Below are 26275 nucleotides of genomic sequence, written 5' to 3'. Positions count from 1 at the left end.
ATCTGTCAAATGAGTTGGAGAAGAGAACTGACAAACTGCTCCAGTATCTTTGCCAAGAAAATCTCAAAAGTGGGTCATTAAGAATCAGCCATGGTTGAAAATGACTAAAAATATCCTTGGAGTGCTAGGGAAAAGTAAATTTCCTTGTGGTTATTGTTCAATGACTTGTAAATGCCTTATTTCATCCTAACATTCAAACTGAATATAGAGGTTGCAGGCATTGGAACTGTAACTCCAACATCTAGTCATTCATTTTACTGGTCGTTGGAAGTAGATAGATATGAGACCCAATTCTCAGGGAGATTATAGTATAATAGGAAGCAAGGAAGATGAAGTTTTAAAAATATATAAGTAGTAAGGAACTGGAGACTTTTTTCAAGTTAACATATACGCAGTTCCTACTTCTCCCCATTTTTAATCTACCTCTAGCTTTTCAATTTCAGAAAAAAAAATTGGTTCTTGATCACCATCTAATGGTGAAAGTGGATAACTGCAGCACTAAAAGTCAGGTGAAGATGGAAGAATGAAGGCTCATTTTTCATTATTTTCCTCATAAGAGAACACGATCCTCTGCAAAGTCATTCTGGTTATAAATAGTTCTAGTGCCGTATCATCATTGGAGTAAGGCATTACAGAAGTTGATCCAGCTTCTTACTTCACTGAGAACTCTAAGGGCATCCAACATGAACACCTTCAGCTCCCTCTTTCTCTTCTCAGCACCATCCCATTCTCTCTTCATTTAACTGAACACAGAAAAAGAAACATTCCTGCTGCTTACTTGGACTCCTGGCTTTGCCTGCGTGCTTGAGCTTATTCTTTTCTGCCTTTCCAAGCCCTTTCTCCATCCAGCATCCACTTTCTCTCTTGTCTCACCTCGCTGCACTACTTTGAGATTTCTCTGATTTCACCCAGAAAGTTCATTCATCATCCTAGAAGATCTTATCAGCCTTGGTACTCTACCTCATTACCACCTCTCAGATTGGAGGATAGGACCATGAACTCCAAACCTCCTTTTATAAGGAGAGAACTCAGATCAGGCATCTCCTCATGTCTCACCTGGCTGCATTATGGGGCTCCTGCCTGACTGCTCCATCATGCCTCTGCCTTTCAACTTCCTTTTGTATTTTGTCTTCCCCCATTAAATTGTAAGCTCCTTGAGGGTGGGTACTGCCTTTCTCTTTTTGTATTTGTTTCCCCAGTGCTTAGCACAGTACCTGGCATGTAGTAGGTGTTTAATAAATATTTGACTATTGACTGTTGTGGTGGGAACTGATGTGGGAGCAAAGAAGAGATCCAGAGAAAGTGTTCAAGGACTGTTTGAGGTTAGACAGAAGGTTTTCAGCTGGGGAAGTCAAAGAAGGCTTTATGGAGGAGATGGCATCCGAGCAGAGGCTTGAATGAAAGTGGGGATCCTAAAAGGCTAGAAATGAGAAAGGAGTGCATTCAAGCTATGGGGGAATGCCTGTGTGAATGCATAGAGGCAGATGATAAGCAGATTTCAGGGGAGTGCTATGGGTCCACTTTGGTTGAAATGTAGAATGTATGAAGGAAGGGAAGGTAGGTTGGAATAAGATCGTGGAAGTATTTAAGTGAGAAGCCAAGGGGTTTTTATTTATTACTAAAAGCAATAGGGAATTAGTGAAGGTTGTTGAGCAAGGGAATAGCATGGTGTAGCGCCAATGCAATATTCGTAGTGCCCACAGCAGCCATGAATGTGCCAGCGCAATTATGAATTGCAAAATACAATAGACTCTCCACTTGGAAAGCAAAACCAAAATGTCTATTCAGGCACCAGAAAGCTGAATCCCAACACCAGAAAGCCGAATCGTAACACTAGAAAGCCAAATCCATCATACAACAAAGAAATCTATGCATAAAAACAATGTAGAGGATAACACCATCTGCAGGCCTTTCCCTTGCTAGGCTTCCCATAAACCAGCTCCCTTAAACAAATCGCAAAAAATCTCCCTTAGACAAAATCACAAACAAGGTCTCTCACTCTACCTAGCCAGCTGTCTTTTCCAGCTCTGATTGCCCTCTGACCAACTTCCTCTCAGCTCTACTGTAGTTCTGTCTCTTCTTTTCCTCCCTTCCTGCTTCACCCCTTCCTGTTCCATTTGACTTAGACTCATGTGACTCAAGTTTCCATGTTCCTTAGGCAGGTCACATGGGCCTATTAATGGAGGGGAAAGATCTTCCCATTAAGAAACAAAATTACATTAACAATAAGCAAAAATGCATTGTCAATACACATGGTCAAACCTGAACCTTAGGAAAATTACTTTGGGATGGGTAGAACTAAGATGGTAGAGTATTGAGAAGTACAGGGAATGGCTAAATAAACTGTGGTAAATGACTGTAATGGAATACCATTGTTCAGTAAGAAATGCTGAACAGATGTCCAGCATATAAGAGTCCAGCAGAGCAGTAAAATGACCTCATTGGAAGATAGTAGAAGCTCATTAGTGCCAGAGGCATAAATTGTCCCTTTATACTGGCCCCCAGTTACGTATATTCTATATATGTGGCCTCCCCACATATGATCTCTATGCATGCCCACTCTTCCTACTCTTGTGGTATATAGTTCTTAGAAACTGCACCCCAGTTTTATTGATTTTCTATTGTTACTTTTGTTACTATGTTATTTTATGAAATGTACTTTCTTTGAATAAATCATATCCTCTCTCTAATTAGTTAAAGCAAACACATCATGTGCTGTGGTTTCAGATGAATCTAGACCTGTAAATTACCTTGAGCTTGGGTTAATCTATTTGTTAGGAAGAAGAATCCTAAAAGCTATATACAAAAATCCAATAAAACTTTTACTATACAGAAAAAAAAAAAGAAATGCTGAACAGGCATTCAGAAAATCCTGGAAAGACTTGTATGAACTGATGCAAAGTGAAATGAGCAGAACCAGGAAATCATCATATCACAGTATCAGCAACATCTTGTGATGATCAACTATGAATGATTCAGCTATTCTTAGTATCGCAATGATCCAAGACAAGTACAAAAGACTTATGAAGGAAAATGCCATCCATATCCTGATGGACCCTGAATGCAGATTGAATCATACTTTTTTAACTTATTTTATCCTTTCTCATGATTTCTTTTCCTTTTCAATCTGTTTTTCTTTCATAGCTGTGACTAATATGGGCATAGTTTTTACATGATAGCTCATGTATAAACTGTCTACCATTTTCAGAAGGGGGGGATGGAGAGAGAAAAATTTGGAACTCAAAATCTTGTAAAAATGAATGCTAAAAATTTTATTGACATGTAACTGGGGAAAAAATGAAATACTATTAAAAAAAAGTACAGGAGATTCTCCCCTACCCACCTGCCCTAAACCTTCTCCACCCCTTCTCCCCTGTCCTTTGTCCAAACATACCTAGAAAACATACCAGACCAAATATTGATGGGGAAATATAAGAGTCACACAGCTAGTATATATCAGAAGTAAGACTTGGTCTCATGTTTCTGACTCAAAGAAAGACTTTTTTCACAGTGTCATGCTACCCCTCATGGGCAAATTGGTTGAAGAAATCAGGAATATTTTACCCTAGAGAAGAGGAGACTTAGGAGGAAAATGAAAGTTGTCTCTGAGAATTTGAAGGGCTACCATATAAAAGAGGGATCTGGCTTGTCCTCGGTCTCAGAGGGCTGAACTAGGAGCCATGGGTAGAAGTACTGAAGAGTCAGATTTAGATTTCATGTAAGGAATAACTTCTGTACATTTAGAGCTATTCAAAAGCAGAATGGGTTGTCTTAGAAGCTAGTATATTCCCCTTCACTTCAGGTCTACAGGCAATGCTTGGATGACTGCTTGTTAAGTAGATTGCACAGGGGATTTTTCCTCTGACATGGCTTGAAGTAGATGGCGTCTCAGATCTTATCCTTCCCTCTCTGACAGTCTCCTATTATCATCTATTCTTTAATTTTCTTTTTCTTTTATTATTTTATTTATTTTTTTAAATGTTCTACACTCAATACCATAAAACTTAGATTTTTACCCCTCCACACCTATCCCCCACCACTCCCCTCCCTCCCCAAGATGCCATACAATTCTATATAGGATCTACATATACTTTCCTATTGAATACGTTTTCACTATAGTCATGCTATGTAGACGAACTAAAATAAATGGAAGAAATCATATAACAAATCAAAACATCATACATACACACACATACACACAAACATGATCTACTACATTCTGCGAATGAATTCCATAGTTCTTTCTCTGAGTGTGGAAGGCATTTTGCCTTAGAAAACCTTTGGGGAATTTTTTTATTTTTTTAAGTTCTTGCGTTATTACGAAGTTCCAAGTCTACCAGAAAAAACTCTCGCACACTGTGATCGTTGCTGTGCACGAGTTTTCCTGGTTCTGCTCCTTTCACTTGCATCAGATCATATAAGTCCTTCCAGGCCTCCCTGAAGTCTTCTTGTTCATCATTTCTTATGGCACAATAGTACTCCATTACATTCATATACCATAATTTATTCAGCCATTGCCCAATTGATGGGCATCCCCTTGACTTCCAGTTTTTGGCCACTACACGGAGAGCTGCTATAAATATTTTTGTACGTGTGGGACCCTTTCCCATTTTTATGATCTCTTGGGGATACAGTCCTAGTAGCGATATTGCTGCGTCAAAGGGTATGCACATATTTGTAGCCCTTTGGGCATAAGTTCCCAAATCTTGACATTTCTTCTTCCATGATATCTCTTATAGCTGCCCTTTACTCTTCATTCATACAGCTATCTCCTTAGTTCAGGTCTTCATCACTTTTTGTCTAGATTATTGCAACAGCTTCCTAAATTAATCTCCTGCCTCAAGTGTCTACCTGTTCCAGTCTATCCTGCACACTGTTGTCAGTGATTTTTTCCTAAGTACAGATCTGAATATGTCACTCCTCTTCTCAAACAATTCCAGTGACACCCTCTCCCTTCCAGGGTTAAATATGAACTGCTCTGTTTAGCTTTTAAAGTCCTAGATACCCTGCCCCCAACCTATATTTATGGCCTCCCTATACATTACTCCTCCTTCCTGGAAGAGACGTAGCATTTGAGTTGGGTTCTAATGGGATTATTGAAAGTAATCTTCCTTTTTGGTGAATATGGTATTTCTAATTATCACTAATGATGTTTTTAATTTAGACCAAGCTCTTAGATTTTTCTGGGATTTATTTATCAGGTGAACAACTCTAGAAAAAATAATAAAATTCATAAAATGCTTTCATATCTAAGGTCAAAGTTTTTGAAAATGTGGTTTTTATATATTGTATGCCTAGCAATTTCTGAAGTAAAGCAAAGAGAGCAATGTTTGTTTTTCTTTTCATTTCTGCTGTTTCATTTGCTAAATGCTATTTACCTGTCATGGGATCATATATTAAAAGTTAGAGGGGACCCTAGAGATCATCTAGTCTAGTATTTTGTAGATGAAGAAACATTGTATAACCATTTGTAGAAAAAAAAAGACCACCATGAAAAAAATTGCAGTTTACATACAAAACATTGGTTGCTGTGGATACTTGGTAGAGAAAATCTACCAGTAATTTGATAAGAATACTCAAATTAAATCAGCATATACTCTGATATTTAGTGACTTCAGTTCAAAGGGGAGAAAAGATGAGGAGGGGGGAAATGCAGGGGAAACATGACTGAGGAAGAAGGAATAAGAAACCAAAGACTTGTAGATTACTCAAAAACTTTGTGTCTTCATATGAAGACTTTTTCAAGAAAGGAATTGGTAGGTACAAAATCTGGAAAGCACTAAATAACACTGTGAAGAGGTAAATAGATTATATTTTAATAGGCAGGAAATTAACTGACAAAAAAAAAGACTTGTTAGTGACTTGGGAGTTATGCCTGAATTAGATATTGATATTTGTGTACAGTCAGAGAGGTTCAGAGTGGATCTGAGTAGTCTGCAAGTACTTGATTATATCAGTTCCATTTATGTTTTTGTCTGTTTTCAGTTCTTGTCCAATTTCTCATCAGTGATCAGAATATACATTTTAAAACATAATAATGGTTTAGTTAATATCTTTAATTTCTTGACTTATCATTTCAGAGAGATTGCCTTCAATTTATTAGTAAGGATTAATATTAGTTATCCCAAAGTTTAATATTGATCTCTTTTTCATAGTCACTTCATGGATTCTTTTGGGACCCCTAAGTCAGAAGATGACCAGTCAGTAGTCAGCAGAATGCAAAAGAAATACTGGAAAACCAAGCAGGTTCTAATCAAAGCAACAGGAAAAAAAGAGGATGAGCATGTGGTAGCATCTGATGCAGAGCTGGATGCCAAATTAGAGGTAAATATAAGAATTCTATGAGTGCAAAAGCATAGAACTACTTAGTAAGCCAATTTGAAACAAGTGGACCCTGAGGTACAATCTTATAGTGTGAATACATCATATCAGAGGTAACTAAGACTTTTCTTTTAAGTTATGTACTTAATGTGTGGGAGATCATTGTATATCTCAGGAAAGATTTTTTAATTTTTAAAAATGTTTTGTTTCAAATAGATATCACATTCTCTTGTGAATTGGCAAGTGAAGACCATATGACCATAGAATGACAGATATGTCTAGCTTTAAGCCTGTAAATCTAAGCTGTCTGTACTTTAAATCCCTAACTGGAACTAAATTAATGACAAACTTGAATTATAGAATATTATTTTATTTTTCATATTTAATTTATTTGTTTTCAGTTTTCAATAATCACTTCCATAAGTTTTAAATCTTCTCCCCCTCCTTCCTTCTCCATTCCCTCCTGAAGACGGCATGGAATCTTATATGGGTTCTACACATATATTCATATTAAACACATTTTCACATTAGTCATGTTGCATAGAATAATTAAAATGAATGGGAAAAACTATGAGAAAAAACAAAACAAAAGAGAAAATAGACTGCTTCATCCCGTGTTCTGACTCTAGAGTTCTTTCTCTGGATGTGGATAGCATTTTGCCTCATGAGTCCTCTGGAAATATTTTAGGTCCTTGCATTGCTGTGAAGGGCTAAGTTTGTCAGATACAGTCCTCGCATACTGTGGCTTTTACTGTGTATAATATTCTCCTGGTTCTGCTCATTTCACTCAGCATCAGTTCATATAAATCTTTCCAGGTTTTTCTGAAGTCCTCCTGCTCATCATTTCTTATAGCACGATAGTATTCCATTACATTCATATACAACAACTTGTTCAGCCATTCCTCAATTGATAGACATCCCCTTGATATCCAGTTTTTGGCCACCACAAAAAGGACTGCTATAAATATTTTTGTACATGTGGGTCCTTTTCCCATTTTTGTGATCCCTTTGAGATACAGCCCTAGTAGAATATTCTTTTAAAGAAATGTTTTATTACCTTTAGGGCTTTTGTAATAGTTGAAATTAACTGTTGAAAGGTATTTCCAAGCAGTATGCTTACTGGATATACTTTGATAAGTTAATAACTTGTTTATAATCAGCACCATTTGCATAAGTATGTCCTTGGAACAGTTTATTTATAAACCTAGCTTTATAAAACCCAAAGTGTGTTGCTTCTTCAATATGAGTTTCTCTATAAAACCTATGCTCATTGTCCACACAGAGTAAAGGATTTCGTAGACAGCTATAGATAGAAGATAGACTTCTATCTCAATTATATATATATATATGTATATATACACATCCCCTACAGTCTAATATAGTAACTCTTAGTTATAAGGGAAATCAGTGATGTGAAAAGTAGTAAATAAGAGGATAATGCTACAATAATTTGTAGTTGATATTGCAACATATTGTAAAATTTTTGCAACATTATTATCTCCCTAACCATATTTTGCTTATTAAAATCAGTTTTCCTGGAATATTTACCAGCCTTGAAGGGAAGCCAAGCTAGAACTGATTTCTTATGAATACTTGGATATTTTTTGTTGATTAAGATTTGATGGCGTTATGTGTGCTTGGAGTGAAGTTGCTATTATATTGATTGGAGTCTTTATGTTGGGAGAAGGAAAATATACTGTATTCAATTGTCTCTTTTCATGGGTCTGTTACTCTGGGAAGTAAAACTAGAACTTAAGTATATCATAATGAAGGATAATTGATATAACACTTCAAAGAAAATGTCTAGTTGTGAAATATTTTCTAACTAAGATATTTTGGATCTTTTTAATAATCCAAATAAAATTTATTTTTCAAGGTTTTTCATTCCATTCAAGACACATGTACTGAACTTCTGAAGATTATTGAGAAATATCAGCAAAGACTCAATGGTATGCAAACATAGATATTTATATCATGCTCTTTAAATACTCTTATTTTTATTTATTTATTTTTTTAATTTAACTTTTAACATTTATTTTCACAAAATTTTGGGTTACAAATTTTCTCCCCTTTTATCCCCTCCCCCCCCAAACCCAAGCATTCTAATTGCCCCTGTGACCAATCTGCTCTCTCTTCTATCCTCCCTCTCTGCCCTTGTCTCTGTCTTCTCTTTTGTCCTGTAGGGCCAGATAGCTTTCTTTACCCCTTAACCTGTATTTCTTATTTCCTAGTGGTAAGAACCTTACAGTTGATCCTAACACTTTGAGTTCCAACTTCTTTACCTCCCTCCCTCTCCAACCCTTCCCTTTGGAAGACAAGCAATTCAATATAGGCCAAATCTGTGTAGTTTTGCAAATGATTTCCATACTAGTTGTGTTGTATAGGACTAGCTATATTTCCCTCCATCCTATCCTGTCCCCCATTACTTCTATTCTCTTATGATCCTTACCCTCCCCATGAGTGTCGACCTCAGATTGCGTTCTCCTCCCCATGCCCTCCCCTCTATCCTCCCCCCCACCCTGCTTGTGCCCTTGTCCCCCACTCTCCTGTACTGTGAGATAGGTTTTCCTATCAAAATGAGTGTGCATTTTATTCTTTCCTTTAGTGGAATGTGATGAGAGTAGACCTCATGTTTTTCTCTCACCTCCCCTCTTTATCCCTCCACTAATGAGTCTTTTGTTTGCCTCTTTTATGAGAGATAATTTGCCCCATTCAATTTCTCCCTTTCTCCTCCCAATATTTCTCTCTCACTGCTTGATTTCATTTTTTTTTTTTAAGATATGATCCCATCCTCTTCAATTCACTCTGTGCACTCTGTCTCTATGTATGTGTGCGTGTGTGCATGTGTGTGTGTGTACTCTCACCCAGTACCCAGATACTGAAATGTTTCAAGAGTTACAAATATTGTCTTTCCATGTAGGAATGTAAACAGTTCAACTTTAGTAAGTCCCTTATGACTTCTCTTTGCTGTTCACCTTTTCATGGTTCTCTTCATTCTTGTGTTTGAAAGTCAAATTTTCTTTTCTGCTCTGGTCTTTTCATCAAGAAAATTTGAAAATCCTCTATTTCATTGAAAGACCATTTTTTCTCCTGAAGTATTATACTCAGTTTTGCTGGGTAGGTGATTCTTGGTTTTAGTCCTAGTTCCTTTGACTTCTGGAATATCCTATTCCATTCCCTTCGATCCCTTAATGTAGAGGGTGCTAGATCTTGTGTTATCCTGATTGTATTTCCACAATACTTGAATTGTTTCTTTCTAGCTGCTTGCAATATTTTCTCTTTCACCTGGGAATTCTGGAATTTGGTCACAGTGTTCCTAGGAGTTTCTCTTTTTGGATCTCTTTCATGCAGTGTTCTGTGGATTCCTTGAATATTTATTTTGCCCTCTGGTTCTAGAATCTCAGGGCAGTTTTCCTTGATAATTTCATGGAAGATGATGTCTAGGCTCTTCTTTTGATCATGGTTTTCAGGTAGTCCCAGAATTTTTACATTGTCTCTCCTGAATCTATTTTCCAGGTCAGTTGTTTTTCCAATGAGATATTTCACATTATCTTCCATTTTTCCAATCTTCTCGCTATGTTCTGTGATGTCTGTCTTTCTCATAAAGTCCTTAGCCTCCATCTGTTCCATTCTAATTTTGAAAGAACTATTTTCTTCAGTGAGCTTTTGAATCTCCTTTTCCATTTGGCTAATTCTGCTTTTGAAAGCATTCTTCTCCTCATTGGCTTTTTGAACCTCTTTTGCCAATTGAGTTAGGCTAGTTTTCAAGGTGTTAATTTCTTCAACATTTTTTTGGTTCTCCTTTAGCAGGGAGCTGATCTGCTTTTCATGCTTCTCTTTCATCCCTCTCATTTCTCTTCCCAGTTTTTCCTCCACCTCTCTAACTTGATTTTCAAAATTCTTTTTGAACTCTTCCATGGCCTGAGCCCATTGGGTGGGCTGGGACACAGAATCCTTGATTTCTGTGTCTTTGCCTGATGGTAAGCATTGTTCTTCCTCATCAGAAAGGAAGGGAGGAAATGTCTGTTCTCCAAGAAAGTAGCCTTCAGTAGTTTTATTTCTTTTCCCTTTTCTGGGCATTCTCCCCAGCCAGTGGCTTGACCTCTGAATATTCTCCTCACACCCACCTGCCTCCTGGTCCTCCCAGCCAGTGTTTGGGGACTGAGATTCAAATGCTGCTTCCTGCCTCAGGGCTTTTGGCGGGGGCAGGGCTGCTATTCAGTGTGAGAATTAAGTTCAGGTGGTCAGGTCAGGGCAGGGCCACCTCTCAGGCTCAGTTCCCTCAGGGGGTTTATGTACAGACCTTCCACAATGGATCCAGGCTTCCGCCCGCTTGGGGAGCCCCTGTCTGCAGCCGCCTCTCAGCTTCTACCTCCCGGGGGGGGGGGTGCCGAATCATGGGGGCACCCCACTCCCCTCTCAACCCGCCAAAGAGACTCCCCCACCGAAGCCCATCACCTGTGGGTGGAGGGACTTGTGCGGCCGCTGGAGATCCCGTCCCTGAAGCCTGCTCGTATCTGTACCTCTCGGAGCCGCGGCCTCCACAGGTCTGGGCTGGGCTCCGCGTCCGCAGCGCGACGGACCTTCTGCGAGAGGTTCGCAGGTCCCTCTGTGGGTGGAGGGACCCGCGCGGCCGCCAGAGACCCCGTCCCGTAGCCCGCTCAGATCTTTTCCTCACGGTGTCGCGGCTGCTGCAGGGCTCCCCTCTGCTCCCAGTCCTGGCGCCCAGTCCACAGCACGAAGGACCCCCCGCGAGAGGTTTGCAGGTCTCTCCGGAACAGAAATCTCCCTCGCTCCAATATTCCGTGTCCTCTGGGTGCAGAATTCACCGTGAGTTGGTCCCCTCTAGCCGTTCTGTGGGTTGTGGGTTCGGAGCTATGTGTATGTGCGTCTTTCTACTCCGCCATCTTGGCTCCGCCCCCAATACTCTTATTTTTAAATGGAATTTTGAAAGTTATTTTCTGTTTAAAAGTTAAAAATTTCATTTGAATATTAAATGAGATTTCTAATTTGTTCAGATAATTTTTAGTGGTTTTAGGTAACAAAGAATCCTATCATCTCCAAATAAATGTAACAGATTGATGCTAAGATTATTGATTGCCTGATCCATACTGTCATAGCATATTGTCAGTGTACTCCACATCTATTGCCTATCAGTTATGGAGTTCTAGACTCTCATCCAGTAGGTAGATGTCTCTCCACCTCCAGGTAGATATCGCATAACCTAGGTTGGGGAGCCAATAGGTCTTACACAATTGATGTTATGTAAGCTTGAACTGGATTGAATCCTACTTACACTACTAAAGAGAAAAAAAAATTTCCCTCTGCTATAAAACTCCACTAAAAATAAGTATCAGAACTCTCTGGCCTGAGAGAATTTATGGCATGCAACTCATTTCTATAGAGACAGTTTCTTGTGATTCCCAGAAATGAAATTTTGAGAGAAACTTTATTAACCCTTCTCTTTTTAAACATAGATTCCTAGTTTTTCTCATATATCCTATTTTTTTTCTGATTTTTATTATGCTTTTCTGTGCTTCTTTATCTCAAATAGTTATTTAGTTTTCAAAAATGATTGGTAATTAATCAAATTAATCAGATCAAATAATATTCTCCACTGAATTCTGTTTAATCTTTAATTCTGTTAATCATCCTCCACATTCAATCAACTAGTGAGCATTTGTTAAGTTCCTACTTTGTTCCAAGTACTTTCTAGGCACCGTGGGTAGAAAAACAGAAGTAACACAGCCCCCCTTCAAGTAGATTACATTCAAGGGGGGAGACAATATGTCCATATACAAATGCAGAGAATCTAGGCAGAACAAATATGTGGTTGTTTTGAGAAAGGGGCTTCATGTAAAAGGTGGCACTTGAGTAGAAGCCAGGGATGCAAGGAGGCAGAGGTGAAGAGGGTAGGCATGGATGGCCTGACTGACAGCCAAGCAGAGGGACACGGACACAGGGAGAGGAGCAGCATGTGGGCTGGAATTGCTGAAAAGTAGAGGGAGTGTGGGGAGTGTGGAGGAAGGTGACAGGTGAAAAACCTGGGTGAGTCAGAGTAACAAGAGTAATAGTGCTTGAGTTTATAGGTTTTAAAGCACTTTCGCATGTTGTCTCATTGGATCTTCACAAATCTGTGAGGGAGTTGCTTTTATTGTCTCCATTTTATAGAAGAGGAAATTGAGAGTGAAGGAGCTTAAATGACTTTTCCAGGGCCACAGAGTGAGTAAGGTTGGAAGGGAGCATGCTGAGGAAAGTGTTAAATGTTAGGCTTTATCTTTGATACTAGACATAATAGGAGCCCCTCAAGTTTATTGGATAGGGTGGCGGAGAGTGACAGTCACTCTGCATTTTAGGAAGATCACTTTGGCAGCTGTGTGGAGGATTGGAATAGTGGGAAGTGATCATTTAGGAGACTCTGACAGTCTGAGAGGTGATGAGGTGTGTAGTTATGTGAGTGGATAGAAGAGTTTGTATACAGGGGAGGTTTTGGAGACTGAAATGGCAAGATTTGGCATGAGAATGAGGGGTCAACACTTATGTTATGAACCTGAGTGACTGGAAAGTTAAGGTACCCATGACAGAAATAGTATAGTTTGGAAGAGAGTTGGGGAGATAATAAAATATGCTTTGGATAGGTTGAGATATGTGTTTGAAGACTTCCAGTAGGCATTTGGACTGGAGCTCAGGAGAGATATGTAGATCTGGGAGTCATTTACAGATGATTGTATAGAGATAATTGAATCCCTAGGAACTGATAAAGTTACCAAGTAGAAAAGTGTAGAGAGGAAAGAGAAGAGCGTCCAGGTAGAGCTCAGTTCGTAGATGTGACACCGATGGTTATCTGTCTTAGGTGACAGAGAACCAGTGATGTGAGAGCTAGTATAAAGAGAACCAGGAAAGGGCAGTGGCATGAAAATACAAAGGAAGAGGCTCTACAGGAGGAGAGAGAATGAAATGCAGCAGAGAGGGCAAGAAAGATGAAGACTGGAAAAGCTCGTTAAATATGGCGATTAAGAGATCTTCAGTAACTTTCGATAGAACAGTTTCAGTTGAGTGGAGTTTGGAAGCCGTATTACAAAGGGTATAGAAAAGAATGAGAGGAGAGAAAGTAGAGGTACCAGATATTGGTGCCTTTTCCCAGGAGTTTGGCTGAGAAAGGGAGGAGACATATAGGAAGGTAGTTTGTGGAGATGGACAGATCTAGTGAGGGATTTTTGGTTATATTTGAAGACAGAAGGGAAGAAATCAATAGAAGACTGAAGTGGATGATTGTAGGAGAAATCTGCTGTAAGGCTTTTAAACTCAGTCTTTGAAAGATCACTGGCATTGGCTCAGTGCTCATATTTACCAGTTGAAAAAATTTGTTATAACAATTTCTTCAAATCTTTGACATTTTTCTTGTGTTTGTAGTCTTTCTGTTTTCATCTTAAATGCTATTGAGATGACTTTGAGTGTCTTGCTAAACTTTCTTTAAACTAGTTTTATACCCTATGGTTCTCTCTGCTTTATAATATACTATGCCTCATACTCATCCACATTGTCTTTCTAAGTAAGATTTTTGCAGATGAGTTTATATTCTGATCATTGTTATCTTTGGCAATTGTCTCTCTCCATTTGTCAAGTCAAGTGTTTACTGACTGAGGCGCTTTCTGGGCTCTTTCGGTCTTTTTGTGCCAATTCATTTACATTAGCTTAACTTTTGGATGAAATTGTAATCATTGATATTGATGTCATTTCTATTGTCCATTTCTCATTTTTAATTTCAAAAGTTTGTTTCAATTCAGGATTTAATATTGTATAACCTATCTTTTCTCATTACTATTCTTTCTTCTTTATCACAAATTCTGATTTTAGCTCTAAGCTGACTCAGAGATAATGCTCATGTCCACAGGAAGTCTTTTCCTGTTTGTTAATATGTAGGCATTTAAATTCTTTGTGACATTGTTTGATGCTTGCCATATCCTGAGCCTGCCAATCTTTTATTTCAAAAAAGTGCTTAAAGGGTCTTATCAAGTTCTTTTTGAAATTCTCTACTCTTTTGCCTCAACAACTGATAGTGGTGTTTATGCTGCAATTCTTTTCTTGATAGCCTTTTTGTAAATATATGTCATTAGTGCTGCAATCTGTGATGACCAAATGTCCCTTGAAATAATATTTATTGTAGCTTTAGAGCATATGATAATCCATTCCCCCAACTCCTTTCTTTGCCTTTATGAAGGAGTTACCTGTAAAATGACCCACCCTACTTATCTATAACTTCTTTCTTCTCATTTCCCTTATAGCAAAGAAAGTCAAGACTAATATGATTTAACTTCTACAGTAATGTGTCCACTCTTTGGTCAGTGGACAGAGATTTCACATTAGAATACCAATAGGCAAATTAAAATTTGTTGATGGTCTAGACGTGATTTTTAGCATCCTCTTACCCCTTTGTCTGCTTGTTGTTACTGTCATTACGATGTGGAAAGGCATAGGACTGAGGATAACTTAAAATTTTTCTTTATTTTGTGTTTTGCCATGGCCAAAAAAATTTCAAACATTAGGTGGCCAGCCTACTGAAATTGGTATTCATTCATAATAATGATAGTTCTTTGGTATTCTAAGATCCTGAAGTGTCCTCTGAATTACTCAATTTAATTCATTTTGATTCAGTAACCTATAATGTTAAAGGCACTATAGAAATAGAAGTGAAAATGACAGTTTGTGCCTTGCCTTCAAGAAGCTTACGGTATAGTGGAGGACATAGGATATAACATGGATGCCATAAAAGCAAATGAAAAATCCAGAAGTTGTTGTAAGAAAATCTGAGGAGAGAGGGCCCTGACCCCAGCTTGGGGAGTCAGTAAGGGCTTGTATAGAAGAGTTCACAGCACAGATGGAGCAGGCAGAGAACAATTTCAGGAGATGGAGAAGAAATCACAGTACTCCCAAGTACTGGATTTTTGTTTTGTTCTTTAGCTTTTTCAAAGGGATCTTCACTTTGCAGATACAGAAAGGAGTACATACATTTCCCCAATACATGGGGGAACAATCTCCCCTATACCCCAAGGGCCCTGAGAAGAACAGACTTAAACTTAATGCAGTTTTTCCATAGCATTCACCGTAACAAATTCACTTCCAAGTGGGGAATGACCAGTGCATGGATGAATCCACATCTCAGCTACAGCTGGGTTGGATCCTCAGAGATCTTTCTTTGATTGGCTGGCCACCACACCTTCTGGACCTGGTGGTCCTGGCCGCATGGAGTTGTTGTTTCAGTTGTGTCCGACTCTTCATGCCCCCTTCTTGGAAAGATGCTGGAGTGGGTTTGCCATTTCCTTCTCCAAATTATTTTATAGATGAGGAAACAAGCAGATAAGGTTAAGTGACTTGCCCAGGGTCACATAGCTACTGTCTGAGACCAGATTTAAACTCAGGAAGATCAGTCTTCCTGACTCCAGACTCAGCATTAGTATCTACTGTGCCTTGGCTGCCCCAGCCATATCCATTAACCTCCATCTAAAAATGTAAGGATTATATCCAGAGTGGTTCACACAGAAGCTTGTAGGCACAGCCCACTTTTTGACCTCATGTGGGGGCTGTGGACTTTCCTTTTACCTTATTATCTCTCTCTAATCCAAACAGCAGCTAGTCAAGAAAGAGATTGAGCAAGGGCTCAAGCACTGTTAAAAGGCTGCACAAGTATACAGAGATAAGAGGAGCAGGATGAAATTAGGGAACAGCCAGTACAAATGTTTAGTACATGAAGAGAGAGAGAGTAATATGAAATAAGATTGGAAGGTTAGGTTGGCACCAGACTTTGTTTTTTTTTTGAAATTAAGTTTCAATTTCAGTTATTCAAAGTCCACTTTCTTTCTTGCTTTCTCCCTCTCCCCAACTCTCCAAATTGAGAAAAAAAGGAAAACAAAATTCCAGTTACAAACATGTGTAATCAAGCAAAATAAAATTCCCACATTGGCCATTTCCAGAAAAAATTGTGTCTCAATCTGTACTTCTGAGTAGATATATCAGAAGGTGCGTCACATGATTCTTCTTAAATCCTCTGGAGTGGTGGTTGATCATTGATCAGAGTTCCTGAGTTGTTTGTCTTTATGATGTTTTTGTCACTTTATAAATTGTTTTCCTGGTTCTACTCAGCTTCACTCTTCATCACTTAATACAGTTTGTGCGAAATTTCTCTGAAACCATGCCCTTCATCATTTCTTTTGGCTTGATTGTCATTAACATGAGTTCAAATAATGAGAAGTTCAATTTAGAGTGGATTAGAAAATGATACCAAGATAGATTTAATACAAGCCACAATTTAGTTAATGTGACAGATGTGAGCTAATTGAAGGTTTTAACAAACTACTACTCTGTCAGTCTGCACTTGTCTGCTGTCACACGTGTATGTGATGTGCTTCTGTGGGCCATATATTGTATTAATTTTTTTTAAAAGAACCATTAACAAAATGGAAAAAAGAAGACTACTTCAGAATACTGCCACCACAAAAAAAGAAACTTATTATGTTACATTATAGTGAAAAGTTGATGTAATTGAACAGAATGGATGTGGTCATTGTAATTTTAAAATAGGATGAGGTATTGGATGCCTGAATCCATGGTATGCAGCATTGTAAAACATGCAGGTGAAATAAAAGAAAAGATAAATTTGCACCTGCTTTTTGTGGTTTGCAAACAAGGAAGAGAAGAGCCAGCAGTGACAGAAAGGAAGCATCTTTTGTCCGTACAGATGGAAGCTTGTAATAAACAGTGCATTCCTCTGAGCAGAGGAGCCATTCAGGCAGAAAGCTTCAAGTTTACTTAAGAAAGTAAAAGAAAATAGAAAGAAAGTGGATAGTGAAGAAACTTACTATAGGAGTTGTTTGGTTTAAAAATAAAATGTAATTGTATAACATTAAAATTACTGGAGAAGTGGCCAGAGCGCATGAAGGTGCAGCAGCTAAACATTCTGATGTTTTGAAGAAAATAATTAAAGAAGGTAGATTCACAGATCGACATATTTTTAGTGTTAATGAAATGGGCTTATTCTGGATAAGGATGCTTTGCACAACTATTTTAAAATTTTTTTCTTGATTACATGTAAACAAATACTTTTAACATTCTTTTTTTTTTTTTAAATTTGAGTTCCTTATTTTCTCCCTCCCTTCCTAGACCCCTCCTTTAGAAGATAAGTAGTTTGATATAGATTATACAATGTGCAGTCATGGAAAACATTTCTGTATTATCCATGTTGCAAAAGAAAATGCAGCCCCCCCCCCCCCAAAAAAAACCACCTTCAAAAAAGTATGCTTCAATCTGCAATCAGACTCCATCAGTTCTTTCTTTGGAAATGGAGAGCATTTTTCATCATAAGTCCTTCAGAATTGTCTTGGATCATTATGTTGCTGAGAATAGCTGTCATTCTTAGTTGATCAGCATACGATATTGCTGTTACTATGTACAATGTTCTCTTGGTTCTGCTTATTTCATTTTGCATCAATTCATGTAAGTCTTCCCAGATTTTTCTGAACACATCCTGCTCATCATTGCTTACACCACAATCATATACCACAACTTGATCAGCCATTCCTCAATTAATGGGCATCTACTCAATTTCTGTTTCTTTGCCACCACAAAGAAAGCTGCTATAAATATTTTTGTATATGTAAGTTCTTTTCCTTTGTACTCTTTGGGATACAGTCTGCATTATTGTTGTCAGGAGGACCTGAGTTCAAATCTCACCTCAGACACTTGACACCCACTAGCTGTGTGACCTTGGGCAAGTCACTTAACCCCAGTTGCCTCATCCTGGGTCATCTCCAGTCATGCTGATGAATATTTGGTCACTGAATTCAGATGGCTCTGGAGGAGAAGTGAGGCTGGTGACCTGCACAGCCCTCCCTCACTCAAAACAAAGTCAAGTGCAAGTCATGTCATTATTTCTCTGATGGCATGGTCTTCTTTGGCAATGAAAGGCGAACACACACACACACACACGCATTATTGTTGGGTCAAAGGGGATGCACAGCTAGCCCTTTGGGCATAATAACTTTCATCTTTAAGAAAGAAAAAAATAACACCTGGATTTAATATGTCTAAGGATTGCCTAACACTTCTACCGGGAGATAATGCAAAAGGGGATTTTAAATTCAAATTAATCTTTTTTTTTTTTTTTTACTGGTCTCTAAATCTTCTGGCTTTGAGAAGCTGCAATCATTGATCACTTCCAGATCTTTGGCAGTCACATAAAGCATAGGCCACTAAAGCTGTTTTCGAAGACTAGTTTTCAAGTTATTTTAGTCTAGCTAGTGAAAAATATTGCAAGGACAACTATTAAGTTTAGAACATTACTGATTTTAAATAATGCCCCAGGTCATCCAGCTATACTTGTTGGTTGCTTAGGTGCTTCTCCCAAGTCTACTCTCTGACTGTATTTCCTAATTATCCTCCAGCCTTGTTCCTTACTTCTCTTTTACTTGACTGACATTATCACCTCAGTCCCTCCATATTCTCCCAGTCTAACAACTCTTTTCACATTTTCCTTAAATCACCTAGTTATACTGTTCTCTTGTACATTCTTGTCCCCTTTGACCTACCATTTTCACATACGTATAGATAATAATTTAGCTTGGGGAACACATGAACTTGCCAAAGAAAAAAGCAGAGAGATGGAGGAGAAGATAGGATGACATCTTGGGAGAAACATACATTGGCTAGGAGGAGCAAGATGAACCAGCAAAGGAGACCTAAAAGGAACAGTCAAAAAGAGGGGGAAAAAGGAGAAGGAAGTGTTAGAAATGCCAAGGAAAGAGAGACCACTGGATTTTCTTTAACCCCTCAGACACTTTTCTTGCAAACAATAGCAAACTTCTAGGTGTTTATACCAGCATCCTAAGTGGTGTAGTGGTTTTGAATACAAAGAAGAAACTGCAATTTAGAGAGTTGGGGCCAGATTGTAAGTGCACAACAGCAGTGAACAAATTTTCCCTTAGGAGCCAAGCAAACATGGCAAAAAGAAGGAGTTTCCTAAGAATCAGTAATTCATTGATGGATCTCTTTGGGTTCTTACTTTATCTCTTATCATTCTAGATAAATGTGTATTTTGGTTTTGTTTTTATATGCACTGGAATAAAATATTTGTGCTAACTGGCATTTTTTGCTTTCCTAGCTATATCTGAAGAAGAACATGAACTTGGGCTGTTTTTAAAGTTTCAAGCAGAACAGGATATAACTCAAGCTGGCAAAATGATGGATGCCACTGGCAAGGCACTCTGTTCTTCAGCCAACCAAAGGTTTTTTTTAAAATCCGTGTTTTCTTCATCTTTATCATATTTGATAATACTTAGTATTATATTTTAAGGCACATAATACAAGTATAATAGGGAAATTATAATGCAGCATATCAATATTTTATAAACATTCCATGCTATTATTGTTGCCTTTAAAATAGTTATTTTCAAAAACATTGAAATCATTAGTAGCTTGTTCTCTATAAGGAGAATTTGGTGTTGAATTTAAATTTCTTTGATGATTTTATATAATCAAGGTATAAATATGATATTAATATTTTAATGGTCTATCTTGCCCTACTAAATATGTAATTATTTACTTTACTATGTAAATTTACATGTAGTTATTCATAAAGTTTTATAGCTTTCTTTTTTGACTTACCTTTAAATGTAAAATTATTGTCCTTTTAAGCCATATTTATCATGTCACACTTTTTTAAGCAAAAAGAAGTTATGAAGTATCTTATGCTGTATTTGCTTAGAGTAGCCAAAATTCCCTAACTTTTTAGAGGAAAAGAAAAACAGTCGTAATTAAAGATAGTGACAGGGGTTGGGGGGGAAATGAAGGATTCTGGGACACTTCACTGAAGACTGAAGTACAGGGGAGGGCCATCTAGAATGAATTCACAGACTCAAGCAATCTTGAAGTCAAGGTGTTAAAAATTAATTGTTACTCTTTTCAGTGGGCAAGAGTTCTTAGGGAACCTGCAACCTTAGAGGGGTACAGTTAAAGTTTATATGCTATATTCTATAGTAAAACATGTGCCAAATATGCTAACTAGGTGATTCACTGCGGGATTAGGGAGTGGCTAAGGAGTAGTTAGTTCTTAAAGGCACATGCACTTTTCTTATCTACTGCACAGGTATTTTTCCCAAAGTTCATTGGGAAATAGCCCAAGGGAGGGAACAGGGAGGTATGTCTTTAGGCCTGAAAAGTCACTAAGTCAACTGACAGTCAGGGCTGACTGAGAAATACCCAGGCTGCTCCCATCAATATTTTGTAAGACAACATAAACACGTCTAAGTCTAGGATACATATGATTGGTCAGTGAGTAGTAAATATCTTTATGACCCAGTACACAGCCAGTTCAGCCCGTACACAGCTGGTTCAAACTAATAAATCCTATAGGTGCAGCTGGCTACTATGTCAGGAAGAGAAATCTAGGGCAAGGTGTCCTTGGGTTAGGGAAAAGCTGCCTGAGATAGTGTTTTGAGGCTAGGGAGAAATGTGATTTAGAGAGAAATGTGATTTTAGAGTTGGGGGTCCAAGCACAGGCACCCAAGCACTCCATGAGTAGGAGTACTATTTCATTGTGGCCATGAAGTCTGAGAAACCTAGAATCAAAAGGGTGCACATGAAAGTCCTTTGCCAGGAGAGCACCAGCTGTGGCAGATGATCTGATAGAATGGGGAAGAAATGGATTTGAAGTCAGAAAACCTGGGTTCATATTCAGATCCACTATTTACTAACTCACTGACCTTGGGCAGCTTATGAAACCACTCGGGGCTTCAGTTTTCTCATCTGTAAAATGGAGAGTTGGATTAGATGTTTGCTAAGGTGCCTTTCCACTTTAGATCCTGTGGTGTTATGTTTGACAAATTCTTTAATAAGGTGGGAGTAATCAGTGATGACATGCACTGTACAAAAATGGAACAAATTGTTTTGACCTGAAGTGTGCATCTTTGTTTGCTTAGAAATTGATTGTTTTATTAGTTCTTTGAGTATTTTATCTGCCTTTTTATACTCAGGTTATGTGTCTATGTAAACAATTGTTATCTGAATAATATGGCTGATTTTCAGTGTTACAAAAATGAGGGATGGTAAAAATGGAGATGTTGGCACCTCATTTATCAAATCAATGAATGTCTAAGCTTTTTTTAAAAACTTGCTTATTTTAAGCATTTTGTTATATTAATTTTCTATTAATGTAACCATTGTGCTATTAGATATTTTGAAATTGTTATACTTAGTAAAGTGATTTCTTTGTAGATAATGCAAATTTGACCATTTTGAAGTAGTGTCATATATATAGAAAAATGATCACTAATTACTTATTCTCTAAAATGGTCTTAGAGATGGAAATATTTTGGTTCCCTCAGTTTCTAGTTTTTGTTTCATATATTCCCTCTGAATCTAATTATTTTTATCATTAGATTAGCCTTATGCACTCCTCTGTCTCGTCTTGAGCAAGAAGTAGCAACTTTTAGTCAGAGGGCAGTATCTGATACCTTGATGACAATTAATCGAATGGAGCATGCCCGCACAGAATACAGAGGGGCTTTGCTGTGGATGAAAGATGTATCGCAAGAACTAGACCCGGATACATCCAAACAAATGGAAAAATTCAGAAAAGTAAGAAAATCTTTCTCCTGTGTTGGTATATATCTTAAACCACAATTAACTTGACTAGCTGAATTTAAAACATCACAGTATTTTAATAAAAATGTTACATATTATGTGATATTTAAAGCCCTTAGGGCTTTGTCTTTATTATACTTTTGTTCTATTAATGTCTTTGAAATAAAAAATATTCATTATTGGTCATTTTTTTGTTTGGGCTCATAGTTTCTTTTTTAAAATAATGATTTATTTCTTTTTTTAAATATGTAATTTATTAATTTTTCAGTTCTCAACATTCACTTCCATAAGAATTTGAATTCAAAATTTTCTCCCCATCTTTCCCCACCCACCACCCCAGGACAGCATGCACCCCATCCACCCCTTCCTCCAGTCTGGGTTCCCTTCTATTACCCACCCTTCTTCCATCCCCCTTCCCCTCTATTTTCCTGTAGGGCAAAATAGATTTCTCTACCTCATTACCTGTATATCTTAATTTCCAGTTGCATGCTAAAACAATTTTTAACATTTATTATTAAAGCTTTGAGTTCCTTATTCTCTCCCTCCCTCCCTACCCACCCTCATTGAGAAAACAAGCAATTCAGTATAGGCCATACATGTGTAACAATGCAAAGCATTCCATAATATTTATATTGTAAAAGACTAACCACATTTCCTGCTGTCCTGTCCTGCCCTCCATTTATTCCATTTTCTCCCTTGACCTGTCCTCCCACAATAGTGTTTGCTTCTGATTATCTGTTTCCCCAATTTGTTGTCCCTTCTATTATTATCTTCCCTCTCCTTTCCCCTTCCCCCTTACCTTCCTGCAGGGTAAAATAGATTCTCATATCCAGTTGAGTGTGTGTTATTCCCTCTTTAAGCCAAATCCCATTAAAGTAAAGCTCACTTGTTTCCTTTCATCTTTCTGCCTTCCCCTCCACTGTAAAATCTCTTTTCTTTCCTTTATTCTGTGAGATGATTTGCTACATTCTCTTCCTTTCTCTTAGTCCTAGTACATTCCATTCAAGAGTAAATTTTATTTTGTTTTAAGTATTCTACCTTCATGTACAGCTCACTCTGTGCCCTCTATGTGTATATATACATATATATATACATACACATACAGACATACCATGTACATATACATACCTACACATATATAATATACATACATATATGTATATATATTCCTTCTAACTACCCTAATACTGAAAAAGGTTTCATGAGTTGAAGATAACATCTTTCCATGTAGGAATGTAAACAGTCCAACTTTAGACCTCTGGAATATCATATTCCAAGCCCTTTGATCCCTAAGTGTAGAAGCTGCTAAATCCTGTGTTATCCTGATTGTATTCCCACAATACTTGAATTGTTTCTTTCTGGCTGCTTGTAATATTTTCTCCTTGACCTGGCAACTCTGGAATTTGGCTATAATATTCCTAAGAGTTTTTCTTTTGGGGTCTCTTTCAGGAGGTGATCGGTGAATTCTTTCCATTTTTATTTAACCCTCTGGTTCTAGAATATCAGGGCAGTTCTCCTTGATAATTTCTTGGAAGATGATGTCTAGGCTCTTTTTTTGACCATGGTTTTCAGGTAGACCAATAATTTTTAAATTATCTCTCCTGGATCTATTTTCTAGGTCAGGTTGTTTTTCTAATGAGATATTTCATATTGTCTTCTATTTTTTCATTCTTTTGGTTCTGTTTTATAGTTTCTTGGTTTCTCATAAAGTCATTAGCTTCTATGTGCTCCATTCTAATTTTTAAAGAACTATATTCTTCAGTGAGATTTTGATCCTCCTTTTCCATTTGGCCAGTTCTGCTTTTTAAAGCATTCTTCTCCTCATTGGCTTTTTGAACCTCTTTTGCCATTTGGATTAGTCTATGTTTAAAGGTATTATTTTCTTCAGCATTTTTTTGGGTCTCCTTTAGCAAGCTTTTGACTTGCTTTTCATGATATTCTTGCATCACTTATATTTGTCTTCCCAATTTTTCCTCCATCTCACTTACTTGATTTTCAAAATCCTTTTTGAGCTCTTCCAGTGCCTGAGACCATCGCATATTTTTTTGGAGGATTTGGATGTAGAAGCCTTGACTTTGATGTCTTCCTCTGATGGTATGCTTTGTTCTTCTTCATCCAAAAGGAAGGAAAAAAATACCTTTTCACCAAGAAAGTAACCTTCTACAGTCTTATTTTTTTTTCCCTTTTTTGAGTCCTTTGTCAAGTGGAGGGTATACTACCCTAGACTTCAGACATTTTGCACAGCTGTTGTCTGAGATATCTCTAGGGACCTGTAAGTTCTCAGTTCCTCCAAGGTGGCACAATCAATGGATAGCAGTTTGCTCCTCTCCTGGCCTGCACTCTGATCTCTGAGTAGCCACAAACATTCTTCTGCCTTAGAACTGTGAGTAGGATTCCCTCTCCGCAGCCACCACCAGCTCCACCAAGTCAGCACTCTTCCTCACCCCAGGACTGCCACTCAGGACTGAGACCCTGATTAGCCGCTTGTTACCCCCAGGGTCTGTAGGCTCAGGACTCTTTGATGCTGCAGTGGTTGCCGCCACCCTGGGATCAGGGCTGGGGCTGGACTAAGTTTCCCTCTTACCCAGGTGAAAGAGCTTTCTTACTGACCTTTGAAGCTGTCTTTGGTGTTTGTGGGTTGAGAAATCTGGGAACCACAGCTGTTACCGGTGATTCTGCACCTTGAAGCCTACTCCAGTCCTGTCTGTGCTGTGCCCCATGTGGCCAAGACTAGGCTGCGCTCTGCTCTCAGCCCAGTGCAACGGACCTTTCCTGTTGGCCTTCCAGGCTGTCTTGGACTGGAAATCTGTTTCACTCTGTCACGTTGTGGCTTCTGCTGCTCTAGAATTTGTTTCAAGTCATTTTTTACAAGTGTTTTATGGGATATGGGGGGAGAGCTAGAGTAGGTCAGTCCTTCTACTCTGCTATCTTGACTCCACCCCACAATAATGATTTATTTCTAAGTAAGCTTTTTTTAAACTTAGAAATCAATAAATCCAAAACAGTTGTTAATATAAGAAAAAAATGAAGAGGTTATATTATTACCCCATTAGATTCCATAGCCCTTTGAATGAAAACACATTTTATAACAAGCCTCAGATAAATCACTATATGAAAACTGCCACTTCATGCATATAGTATATGAACTGTAAAATGTTTATTAATGTTGCATAAAAGTATCGTTTATTCTCTGAAGATTCTGTTCCCCTTCCTACAGTTCTTAATGTTGTGTATTTCATATAGTCCATTGTTAGGTGACACAAATATTTAGCAGATAATACATGGGATATTTTGAAAAGGAACTGTGATCCTTGATTGGGGCAACTAAGTGACTCAGTGGGTAGAGTTCTGGGCCTAGAGTCAGGAAGACTCATTTTCCTGAGTTCAAATCTGACCTCAGACACGTACTATCTGTGTGACCCTGGGTAAGTCATTTAACCCTGTTTGCCTCAGTTTCCTCACCTGTAAAACAAGGTATTGAAGGAAAGGGCAAACCACTCCAGCATCTTTGCTGAGAAGATCCCAAGTGGGGTCATGAAGAGTCAGAAACAACTGGAAAACATCTGAAAAACAGCAATGAGAGTCCTTGTTTATTTTTATAATGTGATGAAAACATTATGTATGTGTGTATATATGTATGTATGTGTATATATGTGTAAAACCTGTGATTTCTCTACAACAGACATCACCTCTAGTCATAGACTTTATATATAATATATGTAACATATGCCATAATATATTATATATTATAATTTAGATGTAATATGTGATGATATATTATACATATATATATTGTATTATGTAATATATTATAATAGAGGTCTACAGTTCCCCTTCACAGTACCCTATTTTCCTACTGCTAAATGTTTAAGGCATTGAAGTAATGTGTGTGTCTACCAATACATACACGTAAATATGACCTTTGCGGTCCGTTGCTGGCAATAATAACATGGGCTTTTTATGATTAGGTGCAGATCCAAGTGAGAAATACCAAAACTTCTTTTGACAAGTTAAAGATGGATGTTTGTCAGAAGGTGGACTTACTTGGAGCTAGTCGCTGCAATTTGTTATCCCAGTCACTCACTACCTACCAGGTACCCAACTCCACGGTCAGCATGTCCTTGAAGTAAAGAAGAGTGGTGAGATTTCTTTTTAAAAGTTGACTAAGGGGTTAAAAAAAAAGCACATTAGGTCGTAAATGGCCAGAATCTTCTTCACCTTGCTGGGCATAGTTCAAGCCTAGAACATCTCTCTTCTCTCTGATGTTCCTCACGGTGGGCCCAAAGTCACAACAATAAGTAGCACAGTATAAAATTAGATA

At 38.0% G+C, this 26275-nt stretch overlaps 1 protein-coding gene across 10 annotated transcripts in view; it reads left to right on the top strand.

Annotated features, from left to right (window-relative positions):
* Nucleotides 1–26275, top strand: part of ICA1L (islet cell autoantigen 1 like) — a 71692-nt gene that overhangs the window by 14977 nt on the left and 30440 nt on the right. For 9 of the 10 annotated variants that reach the window (XM_072617319.1, XM_072617316.1, XM_072617314.1 and 6 more), the window contains exons 2-6: nt 6156–6324; nt 8198–8270; nt 19475–19598; nt 21750–21948; nt 25923–26048. In XM_072617319.1, coding sequence (XP_072473420.1) covers nt 6163–6324; nt 8198–8270; nt 19475–19598; nt 21750–21948; nt 25923–26048 — 684 coding nt within the window. In that variant the 5' untranslated portion in view covers nt 6156–6162. Of the gene's footprint in view, nt 1–6155; nt 6325–8197; nt 8271–19474; nt 19599–21749; nt 21949–25922; nt 26094–26275 lie in introns of all 10 variants that reach the window. The other variant, XM_072617320.1, reaches the window with a different exon arrangement.

The sequence above is a fragment of the Notamacropus eugenii genome, chromosome 6 (assembly GCF_028372415.1).
Source record: "Notamacropus eugenii isolate mMacEug1 chromosome 6, mMacEug1.pri_v2, whole genome shotgun sequence".
Lineage (NCBI taxonomy): Eukaryota > Metazoa > Chordata > Mammalia > Diprotodontia > Macropodidae > Notamacropus > Notamacropus eugenii.
The sequence above is the reverse complement of the archived record's forward strand: the minus strand, read 5'-3'. Positions and strand labels throughout refer to the sequence as shown.